General features: G+C 36.0%; 1 protein-coding gene across 11 annotated transcripts in view; it reads right to left on the bottom strand.

The window, feature by feature from the left end:
- Rasal2 (RAS protein activator like 2) overlaps positions 1 to 25,717 on the bottom strand; it is a 330,126-nt gene that overhangs the window by 94,143 nt on the left and 210,266 nt on the right. For 9 of the 11 annotated variants that reach the window (XM_004853375.3, XM_004853376.3, XM_087194374.1 and 6 more), the window contains one exon: positions 513 to 619. In XM_004853375.3, coding sequence (XP_004853432.1) covers positions 513 to 619 — 107 coding nt within the window. Of the gene's footprint in view, positions 1 to 512; positions 620 to 1,398; positions 1,808 to 20,628; positions 22,827 to 25,717 lie in introns of those variants that run through there. The other 2 variants (XM_021265377.2, XM_004853379.4) reach the window with 2 other exon arrangements.

Below are 25,717 nucleotides of genomic sequence, written 5' to 3'. Positions count from 1 at the left end.
ATCTAAAAGATCACTTAAGCAAAACATAGGCCGGTTCTCAGGATTAGAATGCAAAACTGTCTAATTCTCTGTGAGTTTTCTCTGCAACTTTATGAGTCTTATCACTCTCTGCTTATGATGCAGCACTGGAAAAAAAAAATCCCTAAAAAAAGTCCTACCAGTATCTTCACAGATCTGTGATAGGTTTTAGCTAGCAACTTTGATAGAAGACATCTGCAAAGATTTGTGCTCTATAGTTTATAGAAATTCAAATGTAATAATGTACTTAGTGATATATTTTGGAAATATTCCACAGGTAAAAATAACATTCTTTAAAATTAAATAAGCCTTATACTGGAAGTAGTGGTTATCAACCACAATTAATCTATGTAAGTTGATAACGCTGTCCTTTAGCCTCAGTATTATAAGGAAACTTTTGAGGAACAAAGTGTTTGGATTCCTTAGTAGCTGTCTCTAACTCTAAGAGGAAGGGAGAAAAGTAAAATATTCTTCTAGAGAAAAGAAATACTTACTGGTACTTTGAAGGGTGAGGTATTTGCAGTGTCCATGGAACTGGGTTTCTCTGATGTACTGGTCCCTGAGATACTCCGTCTACGGGGGGACCTTTCTGCTGGTACCTCTGGGAAAGAGGAGGAAAGTTGAATCATTGTTAAGAACCCAAAATTTAAGATCTTTCACTACATTATAAAATTACTGCTCTTTTACAAAAAAATCCATTTTTTTCATTTGTTTTAAAAGTGCATTATATTCTATCTCGATATAGTTTGCCCCTACTTTTGTGGTGTTTGACCTATAAAGACAATGGACAGACTTGGTCAGGGTTAAGAATCTGCTTTAGTGTGACAACTCATACCTTTAACTGTGCACACATAAAAATAATTTCCTCTGTGCTATGATTATTTTCACTTAATCTTTGTATCTTGTAGTGTATAGATCAGCAATGCAGGAGTTAACAGAATCAAAAGAAATTTCTAAAATTCGTATGAACAAAATATAGTCTACTGTTACACATGATTTGATGGTGTATGCACAAGGGTCAAAGTTCGGATCTGTGAAGATAAGATGATTCACCAGACTGCAACAAAAGGGCTGTGAGAAGACTGAAAGCTGCTGCCAGGATAAAATGATATATATGCCTATGCAGATATAAAAATAGATCAGCTTCTCCTTGTTCTGGCAATCTGACCTTACTAAGATCTTACTCTGGAATCTTAAATTTGTTCAAACTGACCTAACAAGCTTAAGATTTTACAGATGATGTGATGCACTCTAATTTAATTACTATAAACTGTATTAAGGCTACATATTAAGATATTTTTCAGAGTGATATATATATATACACACATATATATGCACATACATACAAAAACACAGATGATAAATATATATATATTATACCTTTATCACAACTGCTTCCCATCTCCACTTCAACTGACAGACATATAGGAATCCAGCTTCTCAGACAACATTAGATAATCTCAACATGGACAAGAAAAAAAACCCCACATTCTAAAAAAAGTATTCTGTGTTATCTTTCAGATCTTAAAAAATAAGGTATAAATGGTGACTCCGGAGACTGACATTTTGATTCCTGCTGTTCTCCCTTTAAGATAGATGCAGTTTAAACTTCCATTTCTGGCCTCCTGGCCCCTGGGATCCGTGCTACTTCCACTTAAGAGAAAGCGTTTTTTCTCTCGCTCCCTCCCTGTCTTGCTCTTCCCCCTCCCTTTCTACAGCTTGCAGAGAGAGAGCAAGTGAGAAAGAAACACACAGGTCTGCAGCTATTCATTCAATCAATCGTTCCGACTGCACATTCTCATTAGTTACTTTCAGGCTATTAACAGATGTCCAACCACTGTTTCCCTTCAGTTACAGAAAATGTCACTGTATTACACTAATCTGCTGCAAGAAAAAGCATGTACTGAAATTTATACTCAGCTAGTGCTAAAAGGACACCATTTTATATAGACCCAGGAATGCACACAAATCAATCCCCCCCTGCGAAAACCCAATTGGAAGGGCTTACCCTATTACTATTGGCATGCCAGACATTGATTTTCTTTTCCATGACTAAATATATCTTCTCTGACAACTGACCAGTAAGATATAAGCTAAACCATAACATTCCTAATGACTGAGAAGTTGACATCACATCTTATATGCCTGTAGTTGAACAGAGTTCTACACTACTACTGCATTTTAAAATTATGACAAATAACTGTAAGTTTCTCAACTTTTCTCTAACCACCAGTAGGTAAATACGCCTTAATGTACAAAACCATTTTCAGAATTAGGCACACATGACTTCTAATGCTCATCTCTGAAAAAAATGGCAGTACAATTAGCTCAGATTCATGGGAATGGTACAGAGGAATTTAAGCAAATCAGTTTGTAGGAGCACACAACAGCCAGACAGACCTTCAGACTCCAAGGATATAACTTCACAGATTATTCAAGTGAGGTGATTCTATAAGGCACATGGGGAGAGGAGCTGGAAAAGGTATAAGAAAACCTCATCTTTTTTCCTGATAACTATTTATAAAGGAACTGTGACCTTATATCAATTATTAAGAAAAAAATGCTGGATATTACAATATAGGATATTTTAGTCTCTCAATAACTGACAGTGAGCCCAAACTGAGAGAAAAGTAAGTTTCATTATCTAGGATAAAACAATCTAGTAAACATTTTCCTTAAAATGAAATGTTCTAGCTAAGGAAAAATATTAAAACTCATTTTCTCACTTTTTCCAATCATTAATGATAGTTTTCAGGCATATGAACTCAACACTTTATCTGTTTAAAAATTATACTGGCTAATAAAGAACGAGAAACTAGAGAGATTTATAGCTAAGTGGATGCACATTGAAGCCATACTCTTTTTTTTTAATTAAATTCTTTTATTGGTACATTGTAGGTATACAACACAATTACATTTCTCATTGGGAATTGTACCTTTACATAATGCATCTTGGTTCTTACTTTTTCCCCAGTCCTAGCCCTCCCTTCACCCCCTTGACCCTTCCCTATTTACAAAGACTTTATTTCCATTTTTTCCATTTCTCATCATTTTTCCTTTCCCTTCTTTCCTTTCCCCTGCCCCTCCCACTACCCCTACCCCTTTGGACCTTTTCTTCCTATTTTACATTATCAATTATTCATTCTAAGCATTGGTACATTTTAGGTATACAATATAATGACATTCATCATTGGAAATTTGCACCTTTAAATAGTCTCTCTTGGTTCTTATTTTTCACCCTTGCCCACCCCTCCCTTCAACCCCTTTATTCCTCCCTATTTACAAAGATTTTGTTCCTATTTTTCCATTTTCTCATATTAATCCCATTCCCTTCTATCCTTTCCCCTAGCCCTCCCACTTCCTTCCCCTTGGCCCCTTTTCTTCCTATTTCACATTACCTATTATACATTTAGTCCTTATTTACACTTTCAGTTTCTCACACCAGAGAAACTATTCGGTATTTACACATGTGTGTCCTATTGATTTCACTTAAGATTATCGCCTCAATGTACATCCACTTAGCTATAAATGTCTCCAATTTCTCATTTTTTATGGCTGAGTCGTACTCCATTTTATAAAAAAACCACATTTTCTTGATCCAGTCTCCAGTTGATGGGCATTTGGGCTGTTTCCAAGTTTTAGCTATCACAGACTGTGCTGCTATGAACATGGGTGCACATATATCACTGTGGTATGATTCTTTTAATTCTTTGGGGAAGATCCCCAGCACTGGAATAGCGGGGTCAAATGGGACTTCCAGTCCTAGTTCTTGGAGGTATCTCCATACTGATTTCCACAGTGCTTGCACCAGTCTACACTCCCACCAGCAGTGGAGCAAGGTTCCTCTTTCCCCACAGCCCCGCCAGCATTGGTTATTGGTTGATTTCATGATAGCAGCCATTCTTTCTGGAGTGAAGTGGAATCTCAGCGTTGTTTTCATTTGCATCTCTTGAATGACCAGTGATGTTGAACATTTTTTCATGTATTTATTTGCTATTTCTACTTCTTTGTCTGAGAAATGTCTGTTCATTTCAGATGCCCATTTTTGGATTGGGTCTTTAAATTTGGGAGGTCTGATCTTTTTAAGTTCTTTATAGATTTGAGATAGTAGACCTTTGTCTGAGGAAGAGCAGGTGAAGATTTTTTCCCACATTGTGGGTTGTCTCTTCATACTGCTGGTGGTTTCTCTTGCTGTGCAGAAGCCTTTTAATAAGAAGAGATCCCACTTGTTGATTGTTTGTGCTAGTTCACAGGCAACTGAGGTCTTGTTCATAAAAATCTTTTCCTACATAGATGTCTTCAAGGGTTCAACCTAACCTCTGTTCCAACTGGTTCAGAGTTTCTATTTTAATATTTAGATCTTTAATCCATTTTCATTTTAGTTTAGTGCATGGTGAGAGATACAGGTCTAGTTTTAATCTTTGGCAAGTTGAAGCCCAATTTTTCCAGCACCATTTATTAAAGAGGCTATCTTTCCTCCAGTGAGGGTGTTTGGCTCCTTTATCGAAGATGAGATGGCTGAGTGTGTCTGGCATTGTTTCTGCATCTTCTAATCTGTTCCACTGGTTGAGGCCATACTCTTAAGTAAAATAAATAGGACACACGTGTAAATACTAAACAGTTTCTCTGGTGTGAAAAACTAAAAGTGTAAATAAGGATCAAAATGTATAAATGATATTGTGAAATAGGAAGGAAATGTCTAAAGGAGTAGGGGAAGTGGGAGGGGTAGGGGAAAGGAAAGAAGGGAAAAGAAAAAATATGAGAAAAGGAAAAACATGGAAACAAAGTCTTTGTAAATAGGGAAGGGTGGAGGGGGTGAAGGGAGGGCAGGGGAATAGGGAAAAAATAAGAACCAGGAAACATCATGTAAAGGTACAAGATCCCAATGATGAATGTAACTGTGCTGTATACCTAAAATGTACCAATAAACTTAATGGAAAAAAATTATACTGGCTAAAGTGAGCTATCACATTTCAAACTCTAATAAATATGATGCTATACTTTTCCCCTCTACTTTCTTTCTGTATCATGGAAAAAAATTACAACTCTGTTGTAGCTTTTGGGATGTTATTGTGTCTAGAAAGAAGAAACTATTCTTTAAGATTGAACAACTGCCACTAAAGAGAGGAAAGAAAGGAAATGAAGTTAAATCAAGTAGTGAAAAGAGGATTACTTTATGTTGATTTCTCAACCCCACACAATACAATTTATCTTTTGACACTGAAAAGATCTTTGAAATATCCAGATTCATTAGTTCTCAGAAGATTCATCCCCTAAAACAGTGTATTCTTAGAAACAAGGTAGCAGCCTTAGCAAGAACAAAATGGACTTGCTGAATTAGTCACAGGCAGCTATGTGTTTTAAACTGGTCCTACTACCTTTAACTTTCAATCTCCAAGCAGAAATGAAAGCTACTATCATCCCCTTAAAGCTACATTTCCGCTGAGTTGGTAGGACAATCTCTGCCAGTTCCATCAGGCCAAAATTAAATAGATTTCTCTCCCCTACCCCTACTCATGCTACATACTATTCTGTTGCTTTTTCTTTTCATCAAGTCCAGTGTCATTTTTTTTTTCTTTGCTTTTATTTGCTGTAAAAGTAGTATTCCTTTCATAGTCACAGTTTTTGAATTGACTGATTGATTGCAGTGCTAGGGATTGAACCCAGCGCCCTCTGCCATGTTAGGCAAGTGCTATATCATTGGGCTACATTCCCAGTCCTTTCTAAAATTTTTCAGATAAGGTCTCACTAAGTTGCCCAGACTGGGATCCAACTTGCAATCCTCATGCCTCAGCCTCCTGAATAGCTGGAATTATAGTGGTGCTCCACTGCACCTGGCACAATCATTTTTACATATCCTCACCAGTAACTATAAGTCTCTGTAAGACTTACCAATAACTGTCAGAAAAATATAAATTACTTCAGTGGATAAAGGTCTGAAACTGCTTCATTCACTGTTTCATCTTTCAAATCATGTATTTTCATCTTTGGATTGAAAGAGAAAAGGCCTAGTTAAGTTTTAAATTTATCTCATTTCCCTTGCCACTGAGTATGAACTAAAATGTGCTGACAACTTACAATGATGAGAGATAACCTTCAACACAGCTCCACATTGGATGATGTATTGAATATCTGGGTACTTTTCTTGGCATCTCTACCAATCACCTATGTGATTCTGTTAAGGCCATATTAACTTTCTTGTCCTGGTCTTCAGCATTTATTAAATTGGGCTATTAAGATCAAAAAGAGAAGAAGAAAAGATTAACGAGTTTACAGGTGCAAAATTAGATTGTTGGAAGAAAGGACCTCCCTTATTCTGAAGTGCAATAGTATTATATTGAGTGTTATCTCCTCAACATATACATTTTCCTCTATGTCAATATGCTTTCTCTGAAAAGTATGGCAAAGAAATTGATGGTTAGATATTTATAGAAGCAAAGGTAGAGGATGCGTCTGTCCAACAATTAGAAGTTAACTTTTGCCTTACAACCTAATAGTGTATTCACGGCCTTTAGTTCATTTGGGGAACAAATGCTAAAAAATTCCTTGATCTCTTGTCAGAAAAGGAAATAACTGTGTATTTGGGAGAATCCTGAATAATAGTTTTCTGGGAGACAATGAATTCTAAGAAATTATTATTTTCTTATTTCTGCATTTGTTAAAGTTTTACAATAAAAATATATTGCTATAATTTGTTTAAAATATAGCATTATTTTAAAAAAATCAGATTACCATTTCCCATATATCTCCTACCTCTGTATGTAGCATATGATAGATGCTAAAAATATCTGTTATATCAATATGAGTGTGACTAAAAAATAAAGACTAGTACCATAAAATATAAAACAATTAAGTTTGGCTTTTAGTTTCATCCTCCACAGACAGTGTTGATGAACCAAATAATTTTATTTGCCCATTAAATTCATCTAGGCTATTCAAATGCTCAAACTCACCAGTATCATAGCTCTTTTTGACTTGTACAATGATTTACTGTTCTTTCTTAAACATGTAATTTCAACTTTATAAAAAATTTAATATATATGTGCCATATTTCCCCTCAAAACTATAATCTAGTCCTGAAACTAGCTATTTGAGGGTGGTAGTTATTGCTACCAGTGCCATACCTTCCTCTTTAAACTTATCCCCTACCATCATCTTACCTCTACCCAAGTACCAGATACTTAGGTGTAGGGATTTAATAAATATTTCTGAAAATCTGTTTAAATCCAGAGCTCTCATGAACAAGCAAAAATTATCAATTATGTGTGTGCACATGCATTATTGTAAACTTGTATTACATAAGCACTCATTTATTAAATGGGAAGAAGACCAAGAGATGGAGGAAAGGAGACAGGGGAGGAGAAGGGAACATAAAAAGAATGAAAATGTGTTATGTACATGTACCAACTCCCTGCCACAAATTCAATCATTATGTTCTACAAACATGTACTAATAAAATTACAATTTAAATAAAAGTGGCTCTCACTTTCTCCTAATTCAAGTCTGCAATGCCCTTAGGTCAGCAAATATTATTTTAGCTACCGCTGCAATGCGGAAGGAGAGAAGAAAAGGGAAACAAGGAAAAGGATAGGAAGAGTAAGAAGGAAGGAAAGAGAAGGTGGGAAGAATAGGGAGACAGACAAACCAACTACAATTTAAATTTTGGGCACCTTGAGTTTGCGCAATAAAGTTTATCATTGGAAAAATTCATTTGTTAATTCTACTCATGTTTACTGAGTGTTTAATTCTATATTCAGATTAAGGAGACTTGAGTAAACAAAAATTTAAAAAGTCTGCTTTTGTGAAATCATATGAAGTTAGGAAGGCAAATGATCCACAGTAGTGAATATTAGAAAGTGGTAAGTGTTTTAGGGGAAATAGTAACTTCAAACGGGAGTTGCACTGAGATGGTGAGGTGTGAGTCGGTACTTAAGGAGGTGAGGAAGTTAAACCTGAGGATTTATCAAAGAGGAAGCCTTTACACAAAAGGAAGACAGTACAAATCTTCTAGGGTAAGTGCACCAGGAAGGCCAGTGGGACTCAGCCAGTGGGTGGGGACAAATAATAGGAGCTAACTATGAGAGAAAATGAGTCTGTATGCTCAGATCCAGTGTCCTGCATAGGCCTACGTGGACTTCAGCTTTTTACTCTGAAATGAAAAATTACCTGGTCAAATACATTTTACTAAAAATAAAAACTCAAATCACATAGAAATCCTATAGAGACATTTAATGAAAAGTTCACAGACCACTACATCATATGCATAATTAATATAAATAACATAGTTAAAATATTTTTCTGATGTCTACCATTTTTTAGAATTAGTTATCATAGCTTAAAAACAGAGAAAATGATTTTACAACTTTGAAAGAAAAAAGATGTACTACAAAATCAATTTTAGCAGTTCTTATGTGACTAATTTGTCTAGATGAAATATTTTGTGACAATTTTAGCTAATACTGAATGTTTGTTATGGGCCAAGCACTGAGTGTAGTATTTTTTACTTAGTCCTTGGAGCAGTTCTTGAAGTAGTAACAATTATTACTCTTTTTGATGAGGTTGGAGACCACAGTTAAAAGGGAATAACTTTAACAATACTAAAGTAAGTTTAGGAAATTCAGCAAGAAAGGTGAATAAAATGTAGGAAGAGATTTATAAGGTTTTAATTTGATGAATGAGATATAGAACCAAAATGTCACATCAATATTCTCAAGGTAAGAGAAAATATTGTGTGTTCACAGATATAGATGATTTGGCATATACAGTATGTCTAAGCACTTCATATTAATACCAACCCAAACCAATTTTTGATAATTTTTTATATAAAATGTGAATAAATCTAAATGTTTTGCCAATTATAATTATTCAATAGCCCTTTTAATAATTTGATATTGTATTTAGGTAACATACTCAATGTTATTTTTCAAAGGGGAATTCTTCAAGTCATTTCAAAAATCTAACATTTCAACCAAACATGACAAAAAATTGAATATATACCAAAACTTTGTATACTCTATTCCAACATGTATAGTGTTGCCATGACTGATTTCATTTCACTATAATCTATTTTTCTTTATATTGTAGAAATGATAACAACATTGAAAAGGAGGAGATAAGTTAGTGGCTAAGTTACTAATGAATAAGATAAGCAAATACCATCTTTCCATGTTGTGAATTCTGAATTAGGAAGATTTTTCTCCCATTGGATGCACTGAAGACATTTAAGAAACAGAATAGGAGGACGGAATAGTTGTAGGAAATGGATTTGTACTTCTTCAGTAAAAGGGTAGCTTTAATACACGTAAATGGCAAAACATGAAAGAAAAAAATCACAAAAATGAAGTTTCATATTATTTTTGAAAGACTCAATGGGACCTTAAGGATGGAATTTAAAATAAAACAGTATTAAAAGGAAAAGTGACAAGAGCAGAAAAGAAACATCACCTACTGCACTTACATAGCTGCTAATGGTATAGCACCTGAGTGTTTTACAGACTTTAATTACTATGTTTAGTAGGACATTTCCTGATGCATCCCACTTTCACTGTTTTGAACCCTATGTACCAACCATCACCAGCATTCAGCTGCTCTGAAATACAAATCCCCAGAGCCACTTTAATTCATCCAATTTGTATCACTTAGACAGCGATACTTCACTCAAACAAGCAGTCCTTTCAAGTTTGTATGTCTCAGGCACTCCAATACATACAAATTGGTGCTAAGTGCAGAAATGTGGTGAATTCTCAAAGACTAAAGCTATCCAGTCTACCTTTCTTTTCTTTGCTTCAATACATGTATGTATTATTATTATTATTTTAAAAATATTTGTTCTTGTTAACATAGTAGGAAAACAAAGTTCTCTCTAGTCAAGGAATCTGAACACCACCCATCGTATTGTATTTCTTCAACTTAGGGCTTCACATACATAATGATGTGTGAGATGGTTAAGAATAATTTTAGTGCAAATAACACTCAACTGAAAAGGCTAAATAAGAAAATAGCTCAGAAATATTTGTGCGATATATTTAAGTTTCAGATTATAAAATATAGCTCCAGTTATCTTATTGATAACACCCAGGCATCTTAATGATAAAAACTTCACAATAATAACTGTAACACCAAACCATCATTTGTTATGCCTTATTACATGTTAAATATTTTATATGAGTTACAGTATCTCTTTAATCAATAATCCTTTGGAGTTGGAATTATGGTGCCCACTTCACAGACATGAAAATAAGGAAATTTTCTAGTACTCTGTCCATGTTTGCTAATGTGTCATAATGGAGGAAAACAAGACACACAGCCATATAATTCTAGTTTTCTTATTTCTTCCTAGAAATAACTCAAAGAACTTTAACAATATACATACAATCCTTCATACTTTAAAGAGAATTAAGTCATATTCTTATGAGGGGTTTACTGTAAACTGAAGCCATCAAGAGAAACTCAAGCCCGGAAAGCTGATGTTGACTAGAATATTCTCACCAAGAAACACAGAGAGGTGAGGCTATGTAGTAAAGAGGGAGAAAGGTCACCCACTTAATAACAAAGCTATAAAGGTGAAAAAAAATGGAATGAAACAGGAAACAAGCTGCAAAGAATATTTACTTCTCGCCACCTGCTTTGCAAGCGCAAGGTCTTGAGTTCAATCTCCAGTGCCCCCCCCCAAAATCTATTCTGATTCCTTGAATAAAAGTATAACAAAAATTCTCCAAAAAATAACATGGACTAAAATAGTCTTCCTATTTGACAAACTGTAGAAGACAAACAGAACAAAAGCATGAAGATCTTAGGTTTTGCAAATAACAACTTCTAAATAACAAAGCACTGTTCAGCTTAAAATGACTGTTTTTTGAGTTTTTCAATTTAGTTATTTGTAAGATTTAAAAAAATCTCACAACTTCAATTAGCAATAATTGCGCCTCGGATAAACCTCGTTGGCTACATATGACAGTGCCACTGCGCAAAGCTTCTCACAACTTCATTTTGGTGAGTTACATACTTGTCAATTTCAGAACTGTATCTTTTCAGATGTCTACAGCTAGGCTCTAAGACTTTTACCTCAACTTTTTCTAAAACTGATATAATAATATACTTCATAATAATTAGGAGTATAATATAATGTATATGCACTAAGATCTTTAAACTTTTTCTATAACAGATTTAATAATATAATTGGGGTATAATCTTAGATTTATCCACACCACGATCTCAGTATTTGCTATTACAAAAAAGAGAGATTTAGTTCTTGATTATGCCAAGGACTTTCAAGAATAGTTTTTGTATTTTTCCCAGGCAGACAGTAACAGGAGGTATTGAAAAGAGAACACACAACATAGGTTACTTGGAAAGCTAGTAGCCTACTGAACCAGTAGGCTCATCTGAGCCCAGGAAAGAGGCCAGCCTGGGCAACATAGCAAGTCCCTGTATCAAAGAGACAGAGACACACAAAACATACAAATATGTAGACCTGTAATATAAATATGAAAATATAATCATTTACTGAGAACTAAATATGCACAATGCACTGTATAAAAATTGTTTTACCTTCAGTATCAATTAATGAAGGTAGTAGAAAAGAGAGGAATCTATGATATTGGTTTGTCCCTCTTAACCACCATACACTGCCAAGTCTGTCTTTGAAATGTCTGTCAGTTTCATTTTGTCCTCTATTTCCACCACCATTTATCATCCTAAGGTAGAGCTTTTTATTTTCTCATGCAGATTATGGCAAGGACCTCCTAATTTATCTTACTGACTCTTGTCTCTCTGCTTAATGCTATCCTGCTCACCATTACCAGATTAAACTCCCTAAAACATTACTTCCTTGATGCAATTACTTTACAAGACAGATCTTTAGACAGACAGGCATTTTAATCACCTGGTCCTACCTAATACATTTACTCTTTTATGACAATTTCCAATGATTTGCCTGAGTCAGATAATCTCTGTTTTCAAACTTGCCACACTCATTCGCTGGTGTCCATCTTTGCCAGTGGTTTTCAACTACCTGCCAAATCTTAGGTGACTTTCAATTCATCTACTTGCATAAAACTAGACCTAATTATTCACATTTCTTTGGTTTCTAATTAACAGGTTTATATAAGTGCATATTACTTGACAATATGTTCTCTCTTTTTTGGTACCGACCAACCTAAACTGTATTCCTAATACTAGTATTCTGCAATTGAGGGCTAAGATTTGAATAATGGTGATGTCTAAATTTTCAAAGTTAATTCTAATAGAATTATCTCCTGTTTTAAGTACTTCTCCCCACAATGTTTTCCTAAGTCGTTTGCACCCAATGTTGCTTTGTTGTGGGGAGTACGAAAATAGGATAAAAGCTAATAAATAGTAGTACATAAATTTTAACTGAACAACTAAAAAGTACTTAAGAATACTTAGTCTGGACTCTTAAGTTTCTTTCAATAGACACATGTGCATATAATTATGATTCTATTGGGTTGAAACATGAGGACTCACCATTTTTGTAGGCTACAATGGTGAAATTTCAGTAATTCCGTGTTTCAATTTAATATATAATAAATTAATAAAATTTCTAGCTATTTAAACTTTCTAGCTATTTCTAATTCATGCATGGAGTTAAATTCTACCATCTGGTCAAGTTTAAGAATCATTCTTCTTTATGTACATTAAACTGAATCTTCAGTTTTAAAATTTTGATAAATAAACTTTATGAGAAGTGAGGTTTAACAAGTTTGAAGTTTTTTTCTTCTATGCATCATTCTATTTAAAAATTACAAATTTTATTAAGAAGTATATATAAATATAAATTAGGTTTAAGTTTGGTATCTTCAGCTTAATTTCTTTTAGCTTTTTAATTGTACATTTTGAAAGAATAACTATTCTTTTCTTCCCCCTAAGGAAATCCCCTAAACAAACGATGTAAGACAAAAAGTGTAAGGCAACCATGACCATAAGGTTCAATATGGATCCAACTGCTATGCTTAGATTTCAGTATAGTTCTTAGGTATTTTTTTGTTCTACAATTTAGGTACTTAGAATGCCAATTTATTCATTTGATATAAGAAACTGAATTATCAATTATTTGAAATATTAAAATGTGATCTAGAATCCATTCTTTCTCTGAAGTTAAGCTACATGACAAATCAATCAGTAATCAGTGGCAGATTTTAAAACTATGGACTTAATTTTTAAAATGATCACTGGCAGCAAGTCTGGTTACATTTTATTACTTCTTTACTGAATTTTTATAAATTACATTTTTATTTAAAATGTCCATTTTGTTTAAATTTCCAAATATATTATCATAAAGTTGTCTACAACAGTCAACAATTTTCAAGTCTCTAATTCTGTAATTGTTTCCTTTTTTCATTTGGGTGGTGTGGGAAGTCAAAAGCCAAGGCCTTGCATATGCTAGGCAAGCAGTTTAGCACCAAGCTACACTCTACAATTCTAGGACTGTTTATTTGTACTTTCTCCCTTGATCAAATCTTGACAATTTTCTGTTTTTATTAGATGTTTAAATGAAATAATTCTTGGCTTTACTGATTCTATTATATTTATTTCTATCTTCCTTTTCATTACTATCTGCTTTTATCTTCATTCTATCTTTCCTTAATCTTTCTTTGGGCTTATTCTTTCTACTCTTAACATATTGAGTTAAATGCTTAGCACTAATTTCTTCCCCCTTTCCCCTTTCCTTCCTCCCTCTTCCTTCCTTCCTTTCCTTCCTTCCTCCCTCCCTCTTTTGTTCTCTCTCTCTCTCTCTCTCTCTCTCTCTCTCTCTCTCTCTCTCTCTCTCTCTCCTTCTGAGGATTGAACCCAGGGCCTTTGCACTGAGCTGCATCACCATCCCTTTTTATTTTGAGACGGGGTCTCACTACGTTACTATTTGCCTAGACTAGGCTTGAGCTTGTGATCCTCCTGTCTCAGACTGCCAAAGTGCTGGGATTTATAGGTGTGTACCATCATGCCCAGCTCATAAGTAACCTTATAAGTAACTTTGAAAGCTCTCTCAATAAAGGTTTTTAAATTAATTAACAAATTTAAAGTTAATATTATTATCATCATTATTCTTTCCAGTGCTGGGGATTGAAACCAGAACCTTGCATTGAATTGCATCCCCTTTTTTATTTGCAGCCCTTTTTATTTCTCATCTTGAGACAGGCTCTCATCTCACTAAGTCATTAAGTTGTCAAGGCTAGGCTCAAGCTTGCCATCATCCTACCTCAGCTTCTCAGAGTGCTGGGATTACAGGTAAGCTCCAGCATGCCTGCCCTTAAAGTAATTTTTTTGTTACTGATTTCTAACTTGGTTCAACTGTTATCAGAGAATACAACCTGTAAGACAGAAGTTTGCTGAGATTTCTTTTATGCCACTCTATTGTCACTCTTTATAAAGATCCCATACATGTTTCAGAAGACTATCAAATTATTGGAGTCAGGAGTCTATCTATGTCTCTTAATTCAAGCTTGCTGTGTTTAAAAAAAGTCTTCACTAATTTTAATAGATAAGATTATAGAATTATCAATTTCTCCCTGCATTTTAAAAAATTCTTGCCATATAAAATTTGAGCCTTTTTTATTGGGTATATGTCGGGTTATTATATCTTTCCTGTGGTTTTTATACTTTATCATTATCTTAGGGACCTTCTTTAATCCGGATAATGCTTTTTGGTAGTCCGATTTTATTTCATTTTCATGGCTACACCAGCTTTCTCTTACTTAGTATTTGCCTGATACATCTTTCCCCAAACCTTTACTTTCAACTTCCCTGGCTCTTGTGTTTTAGGTGTCTCTCATTAATGGCATTTAAAAGAAGAAAGAAAGAAAAGAAAAGAACTGCAAGCCAGGTGTGGCGGTATGTGTCAGTAATCCATCACACTACTCTGGGAGGCTGGGGCAGGAGGACTGCAAGCTTGAGCCCAGCCTGAGCAATTTAGTGACTTAGTGAGATCCTGTCTTTAAAAAAAAATTTTTTTTTTTTTTGGGGTACCAGGGATCAAACTTGTGACCTTACGTTTGCGAGGCAGGTGGAACCACTGAGCTAAATCCCTGGCCCTTAAAAAAAAAAAATTTTTTTTTAAAGGACGTATATCAGTGTGAAGGCCCTCAGTTGAATTTCATGTCACAAAAACAATAAAAAATGAAAAAGGAAGGACGTTAAAAACCTTAACAGAATTGCAGTATGACATTTTCATAATCTGTTTTTTGACATAGATTCCATTTGTACCATCTTTTTGTGTTTTCTTTTCAAATGTTTCCTTTGTTTTTTCCCAGACTGATCAAGTTTTTGAAATTTCATTTTATCCCCTGCTTTTGAAATTATGCATTCTATTTCTATTCTTTTAGTAGTTGTCTTTAACATTTTAACGTGTTCCTAAAGTCTAAAGCCAATCATGATTTCTATCTTTTTCTTGAATAATTTAACAACCTTAAAAGACTTCAAATTATTCTCTTCTGATCTCTAACATATTACTGTTAGCCACTATTTCAGTTTTATCTTATCTTAACTGTGGTTGCAAATTCCCAGGGGATTTTTTTCCTTCTACCTCTTCCACTACTCCAGGCTAAGATAAATAAATTTGTCTATTTTTGTCAGTGAGCATTCTCTCTCCTCTTACGTGCACTTTCACTGAGGGTTTAACAACTCATTGAGAGATCCAGACCTACGGGAAGAATGGGATGGAATTTGCAGTTCTAAATCTTCACTTTATTTGGACTCTTGGCCCATTTCCTTCTTACTGGCATTGAAATTTAACCCTCTAGCATTTTTAGATTACCAAATGCCCCCAAGAAAGTTTACTATCTGAATTTTAAATTTTAGTCCCTTTTTTTTCTTCCTGAGGTTTTCTTTTCCTTCCTGAGCAGTCAGACATGCAGATAAAAGTATCTTACTTTATTAGTATGAGATGTCTAGCTATTTCTAAGGATAATTAATTTGACATGTTATCAGAAATGAGAGTTTGAATGTTTCTCTCCTGATGTTAGGTTTAATTTCAGGAACTAGATAAAAGTTGCCAATACCAAGTAATTGACCATAGGCATGATCATTTAGAAACTTACAAATGTTTAGGATTTGTCAAATTTGCACTTTTAAGCATAATTATCCACATAGGTAATGGGGAAAAAAATAAGAACCAAGATTCATCATGTACAGGTACAAGTACCCAATGATAAAGGTAAATGCACTGTATAGCTAAAATGTACCAATAAAAGAATTTAAAAGAAAAAAATCCATAATTATCCTATTAATTTAATTCATATTAAACTACTTAATGAAGTGCAATGAAATCATTTAAATTCAGTTTAGAAAATGTGAAGTAGTACAAACTATACATTGAATTTTTTCTTCCCTATAAAGAACATATTTGAAAAACTTATTACTGAATAATAATTGTAAATTGAAATGAAATTTATAACTATGGGACAAGCGAATAGTAGAATGGGGGGTTGATCTGACAAGGTTGATTTCAACAATTTTGAAAAGGGCTGAATTTCAAACTTTTGGGCATCTGAGTAGCACTCACTCATTCAAGGAAACTTTTTCATTAACATCTATTATTCAGAGCTATTCTGGAAGATGCCATAATACTAATGATCTCCACCCAGCAGTAGCAACAGAGCATTAGATAGTTACACTAACAGCAACATAAAAGAGCACACAAATAACCAACTACAATGCAAGACTGGGTGTGATAAATACCACAAGATCCATATCTGTTACCTCCCCATTTTTCCTACCTTCCATTGTTAAATCTATGGATACACATTTGGTTCCTATAGGAGTTTCTCCTTTTTCCCTGCAAAAGGTTAATCCTGTGCTTTTCATTATAACCTCACCCCTAATCCCATGAAATATTTTTTTCTCATTCTCCTTTAAATTCAACATCTTGCTCTCTCCTCTACCTTGCACAAGTCTTCAGTTTTAAAAAGGCACAGTTTCCTTCTGACACAGACTTTTTCAAACAAGAGTCTTAACCTTTGGCTTCTACTGTCTCACTTGCTGTCTACCTCAGTATTATAAAATCTGATTTCTTCTTCCTCAACTTTCTAAAATAGTATTGATACTTTCAGAGGCTCTCATCTCCAGTGATCTTTCCTGAACACTATTAACCACATCCTCAACCTTGTCTACTTAAGCACTGTGACATCACCCCATCCTGGCTTTCTTCCTTTATTTATGGTAATTTACTCTGCATCTCTTCTTCCTCTCTACAAACTCCAAAGCGTTGGTGTTCTTCAAAGTCCAGTTCCATTCCTGTCCTCTGTTTTGTTTCTTTACAGTCTTTCAATAGTAAATTGCCCTCAGATGGTTTGAGTGTCAGTTATCATTCTTCTCTAGATACAGGGCTCCCAAATCTTGCTCTCTACCTGTTAATTCATTTCCAGTCACCAGATCTGTCTTTCTTTCTGGATGTGTAGTAATATGTCAAATTCAGTATATCTAAGTAGAACTCATCATCTTCCCTCAAAAACTGGCTCCCTTTCTCAACTCTTCTATTTCTATTAATGGCACCACTCTTCCTCCAAGTTCAAAATTATCTTTGGCTCATGATATTCCCTATTGCCCTAGTCTGTAGCTAATTTTGCTGACAGATCCTTTGTCATCTGCCACTCATTAGCCTGCCATGAAAGGTCTTAGAGTGAGCCCCCAACATCCTTCAAATATTATCTCTCACTATTTCTTTATATAAACTCCATACCTCTCAAGCCAGTTTACTCACTGGTCCTGAACATAGTTTTTAATGTTCCTCACGACACTGCTTTCTTCACTTGATCTTAGCCAAAAGCCCAAGAAGCGATGTGACACTGCTTTCTTAAGAAAACCCCATTGTTTTTATGAAAATCTTTTGAGGATCATGTTAAATCCTATCTTGTAAGGCAATCTTCAGAGTTCTTAACTGGAAATAAAGTCTCCCTTCTCCAAACTCCCAAAGCAATTTTGACCCGAATAAATAATTTCACAACTAGGTACTGTCTCATTTTATTTTCTCCATTGTTGTCTTGAATTATCATTTAGTCTTTCTCATTTAACTTGTACACAGTACACAGTTCATGTTTTATTCTAAGTTTTCGGGGAGAAACTGTTTCTCCACAGTTCATGATTTTTATGCTTCACCCAAGCAGCTTTACCTTATACTTCTTTGTATCTAACTGCAGTTCCTAGCAGTGTTCTTAAACACTGTATTTCCTCCTGCGCAAGGTTTATAACATGGATAGGGCTTTGGAAAGCTGTTTGGAAACTGCTAATAGCAGAAACAGCGTGTACAATGGGAGGAAAGGGAAAAGTCTGTGCAAGAGATAGAAAGTTAAACAGTTTAGGTTGTGGAGGTCTTATCCACCTCCCTCCTTCCCCACCAAAATGAACAGTGGAATTTCAGCAGAAGTGCCTCAGTAAATTTCACATTTTGACTTTGTCTGGTAGGTGATGAGAAAATCATGCAAGGTTTTGAGTAGAATAATGGACGGGCCACAGTTTTCTGAAGTTTCATCAAATTATCATTGTGCTAAAGTAACAAGAGGGCCTGAACATCAGTTATGTGGTTATTGTCTAGAAGTAAAGTAGTAGAGCCAAATCCACACAAGGAACTTTTTTTTTATCTCCCCTTCTAGAGGGAAATTTGCCTAAAAATTCCTTCAACAAAGAAAGCATCGTTTGATAGGTCCTTTGATACAGTTCCTCTTGATTTCTTTTATCCTATATTCAACATAAAGTAGACTCAACTTTCTATTTTTCCCTTGGTATCTTCATTTGGAAAAGCATATTTTCATTAATGACAACATTAACAAGGAGTTAGCTCAGTGCTCAAACTATCACAAGCTGCATTTGAGAGTTTTGATTCTAGTTCCTCTGGAAGAACTTAGTAAATTCTTACTTATCCACAGAGATGTTTGCTACCTATGGTAGGAAGAAAACTATGACTATCCAAGGTTTAATCCTGCCATAGCAGAGTATGTCTATTCGTGTAGCAACTAAACTTTTTATAGCCCTTGAGCAGAATCATGGCTCTTCCTTACCTATGTTTAATCTATTATACACAGTAATTGGGAACTGATTACTTAGAACTCAACAGAATAATTTATAGAATTTGCATTTCTCTTCTAGGCAAGTTCTAACATCCTTTGTCTTTTATTATTCTACCTGTAGATAAACAGGACTTACAGGAATTTACTAACTTCCCTATCAGAGGACAGGAACAGGGGTGAGCAGGAGAACTGCTGTATGCTTTTTTATTTGCTCATATCTTATTTAATTGATAAATTTCTTTTTAGGTATAGTGAGATAATGGCCACAAAAAAATCTTAAAGCCTGATAATTAGAACTCACAAAGGTATTCAAGAGCAAAGGAAAAGATGCTTAATGATGACTCTCCCTTCTTTTTCTATGATGCACTAGGGCCAAAGTAGTTGGTTTCAGTTAGAGATATTGTACTTCTTTTTCTTCATGAACATTTCTCTAACTTATGTTTCCCTATACAATATGTATGTGTGCACGTGTTATGGGAGGGGAGGAAGCAAGATGAAAAGATAGCTTTCAGAGAAACTAAGACTTAAGAGGTACACATATTTCCTAAAGTCACTCAAATGCTCAAGTTAATGAAGCTTTCATAAACAAATTAAGACTAGGATTAATATCTAAATATATCTATCTAGTACAGAATTAGAAAAGACCTGATTAAGGTGACCTTTTACATCTAATCTGCGCAAAAATTATTTATAGAATGTTAAGACTGACAACAAAACTGAATTAAAACAAACAGAAACTTATGCTAAATTGAAGAAAGATGCTCAAATAATAATAGAGATGACCTGGCAAAAGACTATTATAGGTTTTAGAGAATATTCATGAGGAATTTATTTAAAAAACCCAATCAATTTGCCCATTCATAATAAAGGTATATTTGGGCAAATAAACTGAGATAAAATTTATAAGAATGATAAATTTGAAGCCCATCATTAAGAAAAAGAAGTATTCACAATAGGATTTTTGTAAGTATTAAGCTTTCCTATCATAAAAGATTGGATTTATAATATAACTTTCTTATTTCTTATTTATTTATTTATTATTTATTAACATGATTAGTAACTGCCAGTTGGAAATTTATTAAAAAGCATCTGTAAATGCAAAGTTAAAGTAATGGCTGGTCCATGTATTCTATTTTATATGCTCAGTAGAAATCCTTACAAATATTTTACACCTGACATAAAAGCTACTTCTTGATATGTATGTTGGCTTTTCACGCACACAAAGCCTACTCCCACTCTTGTACAGTAAGCCGCACAATCACTGTATTTAGAGAGTATAGTAAAACAATAATATATTTTGGCTGGAAGTTATCTAAATGCCATGAACAGCTGGCCAGATGACAGGGTAAGCCTTGTATGGACCTAGCACTCTTTGTTAAAGCAAAGCAAATTGACTCTTATTTCTCATAGCCAGAGTTGGTGGCACTATTTCTACATATACCAACAAAACTTAAGAAACAAACAGCTTAAATGTACTTTCTTAATTTTCCTCCTTTAAAAAGGAGGTATATTTAGAAAATTTGAGGTATTATTTCCCAAAGTGAGAAAAGTTTGGACAACAAAGAGTTAAAAGAACAAGCAAGCCCTACCGTACCCAGAAATGACAGAAGGCTCTTCTCCTCTTCGGTGCTACTATCCAACCAGTCCGCCACATCACCGGGGGAAAGGAGACTCATTCTCCAGCCAGAAAACTTTTCCATACAGAGCACAATTACTGAATGATGAAGTAGAAAAAAAAGGATACAGAGACTAATTCTTGGGGGTCCAAATCTTAAATTTCTGGCTAGGCTGTAATGATGAAAGAGAAAATGTGATCCTCTCTCTACTCTGAATTCTGTCTCTGTGACATCAATCTAATACAACGGTGGGGGTTGGGGGAGGAAGAAAACGGAGAGGGTTAAAAGACAGTGGTAGAAGAGAAGGGAAGAGATATTTGTCCTCTCTCTTGGTATTAATGCTTTAGCCTGAAAGAGAAAGCCAGGATAAAACTGAATAATGATTTGTGTTTAATGTCAGGAGAAAGCACAGGAAAATAAAAAATAAAATTCTCAAAGAAAAAGAAACAGGTTCCTATACTGGAAGAAGCATAGATAACCAGCACAATAGCTAATCAGTTAAGTAAAGCATATCATCAAACAAAAACAAAGACAAAAGAACAAATTCAGCATTTTATATTGTTCTGAGGAGAAAGGTTTTCAAATTTCCTTTCAGTCATCCGCCAATAACTGTGGCTCCCTATCCTGGTCCTGCTTTAGGTATTTCAACAGCATCCCAGCCCCCTTTATGAAGATTTCCTGTGAGCAAAGGCAGGTTGATAAATCTGTGAATAGGAAGCTCTCATCCCTCCTTTCTTCTCCTCCTCCTCCATTCCTCCCCCCACCTCGCATGGCGACTGCATTGATCTACAATAATGGAATCTGTAACAGACTGCCAACAGCAACATTAAGGATATTACAAGTTCACTTCAGAAGAATTCGAGCTGGTGGTCGGAACTTGGGGGCAATTCTGGGCTTCTAGTCAATAGCTCTGTCTTTTCTTTGTGGGGGCGGGGGGAAGAAAGGGAAGTATGTGTCTGTGTTCGCGTGTGCTTTTGTGTTTAAAGAAAAGAAAGCTGAAATCTGAAAGTAGAGAAGTAAGCTAGTTAGACTGAAGGCTCAGAATCTGCCAATAGAGCAAATGACCATTCTTCAACTCCTGTCATACTTACACTGTCTTTGTGAAGGAGTCAGATTCAGATGAATTCCTTACATGATTTATATTATATATTTACATAGTTTGATTTAAGATTACTTCCCAGATTTACATCTTATTAATAGGCAGAGGAAAATCAATCAGAGAGGTATGTTCAGAGACACAGAAATCACTAATATTCCTATTCTCTGGAGGTGGATTAGGCTTGCTGCTACAAGAAAACACTATTCTTAATAGTTTTTTTTTTCTCCTGCATTTGTAAAACATTAGCTCATTCCCCAATAATCTAGTCTTTCCTTCTATTCTGGCAGTCTGGCTTCAGTGAGAATTATCATTGTTCAAGAGTTACTACCTCCTTAATATATCCTGAACCCATACCTTCCTCTCTATACTGAAATGGGCAGGATAAAAGAAGGATATGAGGATATTTTACTATTTGATGGAATTGTGGTTCATGATTGTGTGGATAATCTACTCCCTACTCAGTGTGTACAAAGACTGACATGATACTTTCTCTTCTTTCCCTTTCAAAAAGAATACTGAGGAGGATGTTTTCCACTGCCCCCAAATACTAAGTAAACCCAAGGTAGATTAATATCTTCATATTTTGAAGTAGAAAATAATTGGAGACAGATACCTAACCTATTCAGGAATTATTAAGAGGTGGCTTCTTCCTGTCACCTCAAACTTTCAGTTGTTGTATAAGGAAGTGCTCCCCACCCAACTCTCCTCCAAACAAATAAAGAAGCACCATGAGACTCACTTTTAAAGACTGGTTATATATGACTAGTAATTCATTCCAGGTTAGAAAGCTAAGGCAACAGACCAGCTAGAGAAAGGCAGGTGAGGAGGAGGGGGAATTTGACTGTTATGGGTTGAATTGTGTCTCCTAACTATTTACCTTTGAAGTTTTACTCTCCTCTACTTCAGGATGTACCTTTATCAGAAATAGAGCCACTTTAGATATAATTAGTTAAGATGAGGTCATTACAGTGGATCATAATCCAATATAAATGGCCATAATCCTTATACAGACAGGAAGTTAGCCCAGTATGGTGGTGCACACCTGTAAGCCCAGTACTCTGGAAGGCTCAGGCAGAGGATCCAAAGTTTGAGCTCAACCTGGGAGGCAATGTAGTGACTTAATAAAAATTTGTTTCCAAAAAAAAAAAAAAAAAAAAAGTTCAAAGGCCTTGGGTTCAATCCTCATTACCACAAAAACAAAAAATGAAACAGAAAACAAATTAGGAAATTTGGTCATAGATGTACATACAGGAAGAAATCCTAGTGAAGAGGAGGCAGAGATTCGAGTGATGTTTCTTTAAGCCAAGGGATATTAAAGATCACCAGCAAACTACTGGCAGCAAGATAAGAAGCATACAACAAATTTGCTCTCTCAACCCTCAGAAGGACACAACCCTGCAGATATCTTGATCTTCGGTTTATAGCCTCTAGAACTGTGAGATGAGATAATACACACAAGCCACACAATTTGTGGTTCTAAATTACAGAAGCCCTAGCAAAATAATATACTGAAAAAGGTGCAGTGCTGGAGTAAGGATGTAAACAAAAGATGTGGTAGATTCTTAGAAGTTAAACAGACACTAAAAAACAACTACTTCTGACCATGGATGCTGGGTCTCAAAAAACCAAAGAACTATTCAGTGGAAATGCTCCTAAGGACCTATTTGTAGAGGTCACATCCCTCAACCTGTGAGAGAACCCACACCTGAGCACCCACTCAAGGCATGTGAGAGAAACAGCAACGCCCACAAGAGGCTTGTAATTCTATACGCAGTTCAGTAAAGACTTCTGTATTTTTCTCCAATTGAATCTCCCTGCTCCAACACCAGAGGACTTAGAACTAGAAAAGGGAGGAACAGAAGTGGAAGAAGTGAAGGAACTGGCTAGGCATCTTCCATTCTGAGTTGATGTGGTAGTGGAATTAAATAGCACATGAGATAAAATTTTAAATTGAAGTTGACTAAATGAATTTCATTACTGAAAGTAAAAAAAATGATTGGCTCCCCACTGTGTTGTTAGAGATCAGCTTCCTAGCAGGTTGGCTGCACAACTTGGGGTAAGAACTTCAGTTGGAAAATAAACATTTCACTTCCCCCAAACACATCCTTATACCCAGAGACTGACTCAGGTGTTGAGAGGCCTAAAGTGTTTACAATTTATGAGCCTATCTTAAAAAAACAAAATTCTGTTAAAGACTAAATAACAAAATTAAAAGCAAAACACGCCCCCCCCCCCACTTCTATTTTTTAGTAAGGTCTCAAATGCTACAAAGATCTTAAGGTTTGGGGAAATAGAGGATGCTGGACAGGAGAACTTAATTCAATAATTAATTCAGTAATGTCCAATGCATATCAAAGATCTGCAGACATCTGTAACAAAATCAGGCACAGGTCACCTAAAGACATCATCACTTGATTATGGTGTACAAACTATGGTAATAACTCTTAAATTTGGGATATTTAAACTATAAAAATAACATAGTAGTCAAATAGATGAACTACAGCAACAATAGGAAATTATGATATAATTTTAAAGTGTCACCACTTTGTCTTTTATGTTTAGGTTTACAATCTTAATTTTTATGTAAGATATTTTACTTTTCCATATATACATCAAGTTGAGCCAGTAGCATTTATTGAAAAGATCATAATTTCCCCCATCACTCTGCAGTGTCAACATTAACAAAAACGCACAGGTCTATTTCTGAGTTCTTTATTCCAATGTTCTGTTTCTAATACCTGTGGTGGGCCTTGCCCCCCCGCTAGAACTCTTGAGTGCCTTTTACGGACATATCCGGGCCTGCTGCAAATCTACCCGGCAACAAGGAAGTAGCCCCAGTACCCTCCTCTTGCTCCTCCCCTCTAGCCCTATGGTATATATGTTGTAACAGCTTCTGCAATAAATGAGACTTGATCAGAAACCTGTCTTGTCTCCATCTCTCGTGTCCCCTGTCCCCTCTCATCCTCGCTCCCCCTCTAGGGTCTCCGTTGACTTACCCGCGGGCCGGGACAAGTGGCGCCCAACGTGGGGCCAGAGAACGGGGGATCCAGTGAAGGACGCTGCTCAGGGGCCCTAAGATTAAGATTGAGGAACAAAGAGCACACTCGACACGGGAGAGGCTTGCAATTGACGTGGACCTGCCGTCTTTTTGCACCTCGGTAAGTTGAGCAGCGATTATGGGACAGGGCATTAGTCAGCACGAATTGTTTGTGCAAGGTCTCAAGAAGACATTACAGGCACGAGGGGTAAAGGTTACAGTCAAACAGTTGTTAAGATTTTTTGATTATATTAAAGATCTCTGTCCCTGGTTCCCTGCTGAGGGAACCATTGACGAACAGAGATGGAAAAAGGTGGGGGAAGCTCTCCAGGATTATTATGCCACTTGCGGACCCGGGAAGGTCCCTATTGCGGCGTTCTCATATTGGAATTTGATTAATGATATTATTTCTCATAAAGCGAGGGATCCACTGGTGGCGCAGGCTATACAGGCTGGGGAGGTAGCTCTCCGAGATGGTAAGGGGCTGACACCCGCCAGTGATTCTGACGCAGTCTCCCGGGCCAATATGGCGCCGGGGCCCAGGCCCGTTGAGACCACGACTTCTTTGTCAGACAAAGAAGAGGACTTGATGTCCTTTGACAGTGACGACGATCCCGTCCCCGACGGACATGACGTCCCTTCGGACCAACCCCAAACGGCCACGAACCCTGCCAAGCCCTGTAGGGCAGGGCCTCGCCGAACCCCTGCTTCCTTGCTTTCCGCCACCGCCTCTAGGACAGCCCCACCCTCGCGGAAGGTTCCGCCCCTATATCCCTCCCTTCAAGCCTATCGTGGCCCGCCTCCGCCCCCAGATCCGCCCCAAGAGGGCTCCGGGTCGGAGGAGCCCGCGGGGGGAGCATTGTGGGGCGACTCCGGATATCCCCCTCCTTATATCTCTTCAGGCCCCGACACTCCCACTCTGGCATGTCCT

This window comes from Heterocephalus glaber, unplaced genomic scaffold, assembly GCF_053883595.1.
Source record: "Heterocephalus glaber isolate CG9 unplaced genomic scaffold, H.glaber_assembly_v1.0 deba00001600, whole genome shotgun sequence".
Lineage (NCBI taxonomy): Eukaryota > Metazoa > Chordata > Mammalia > Rodentia > Bathyergidae > Heterocephalus > Heterocephalus glaber.
This window is presented reverse-complemented; position numbering and strand designations above follow the sequence as displayed.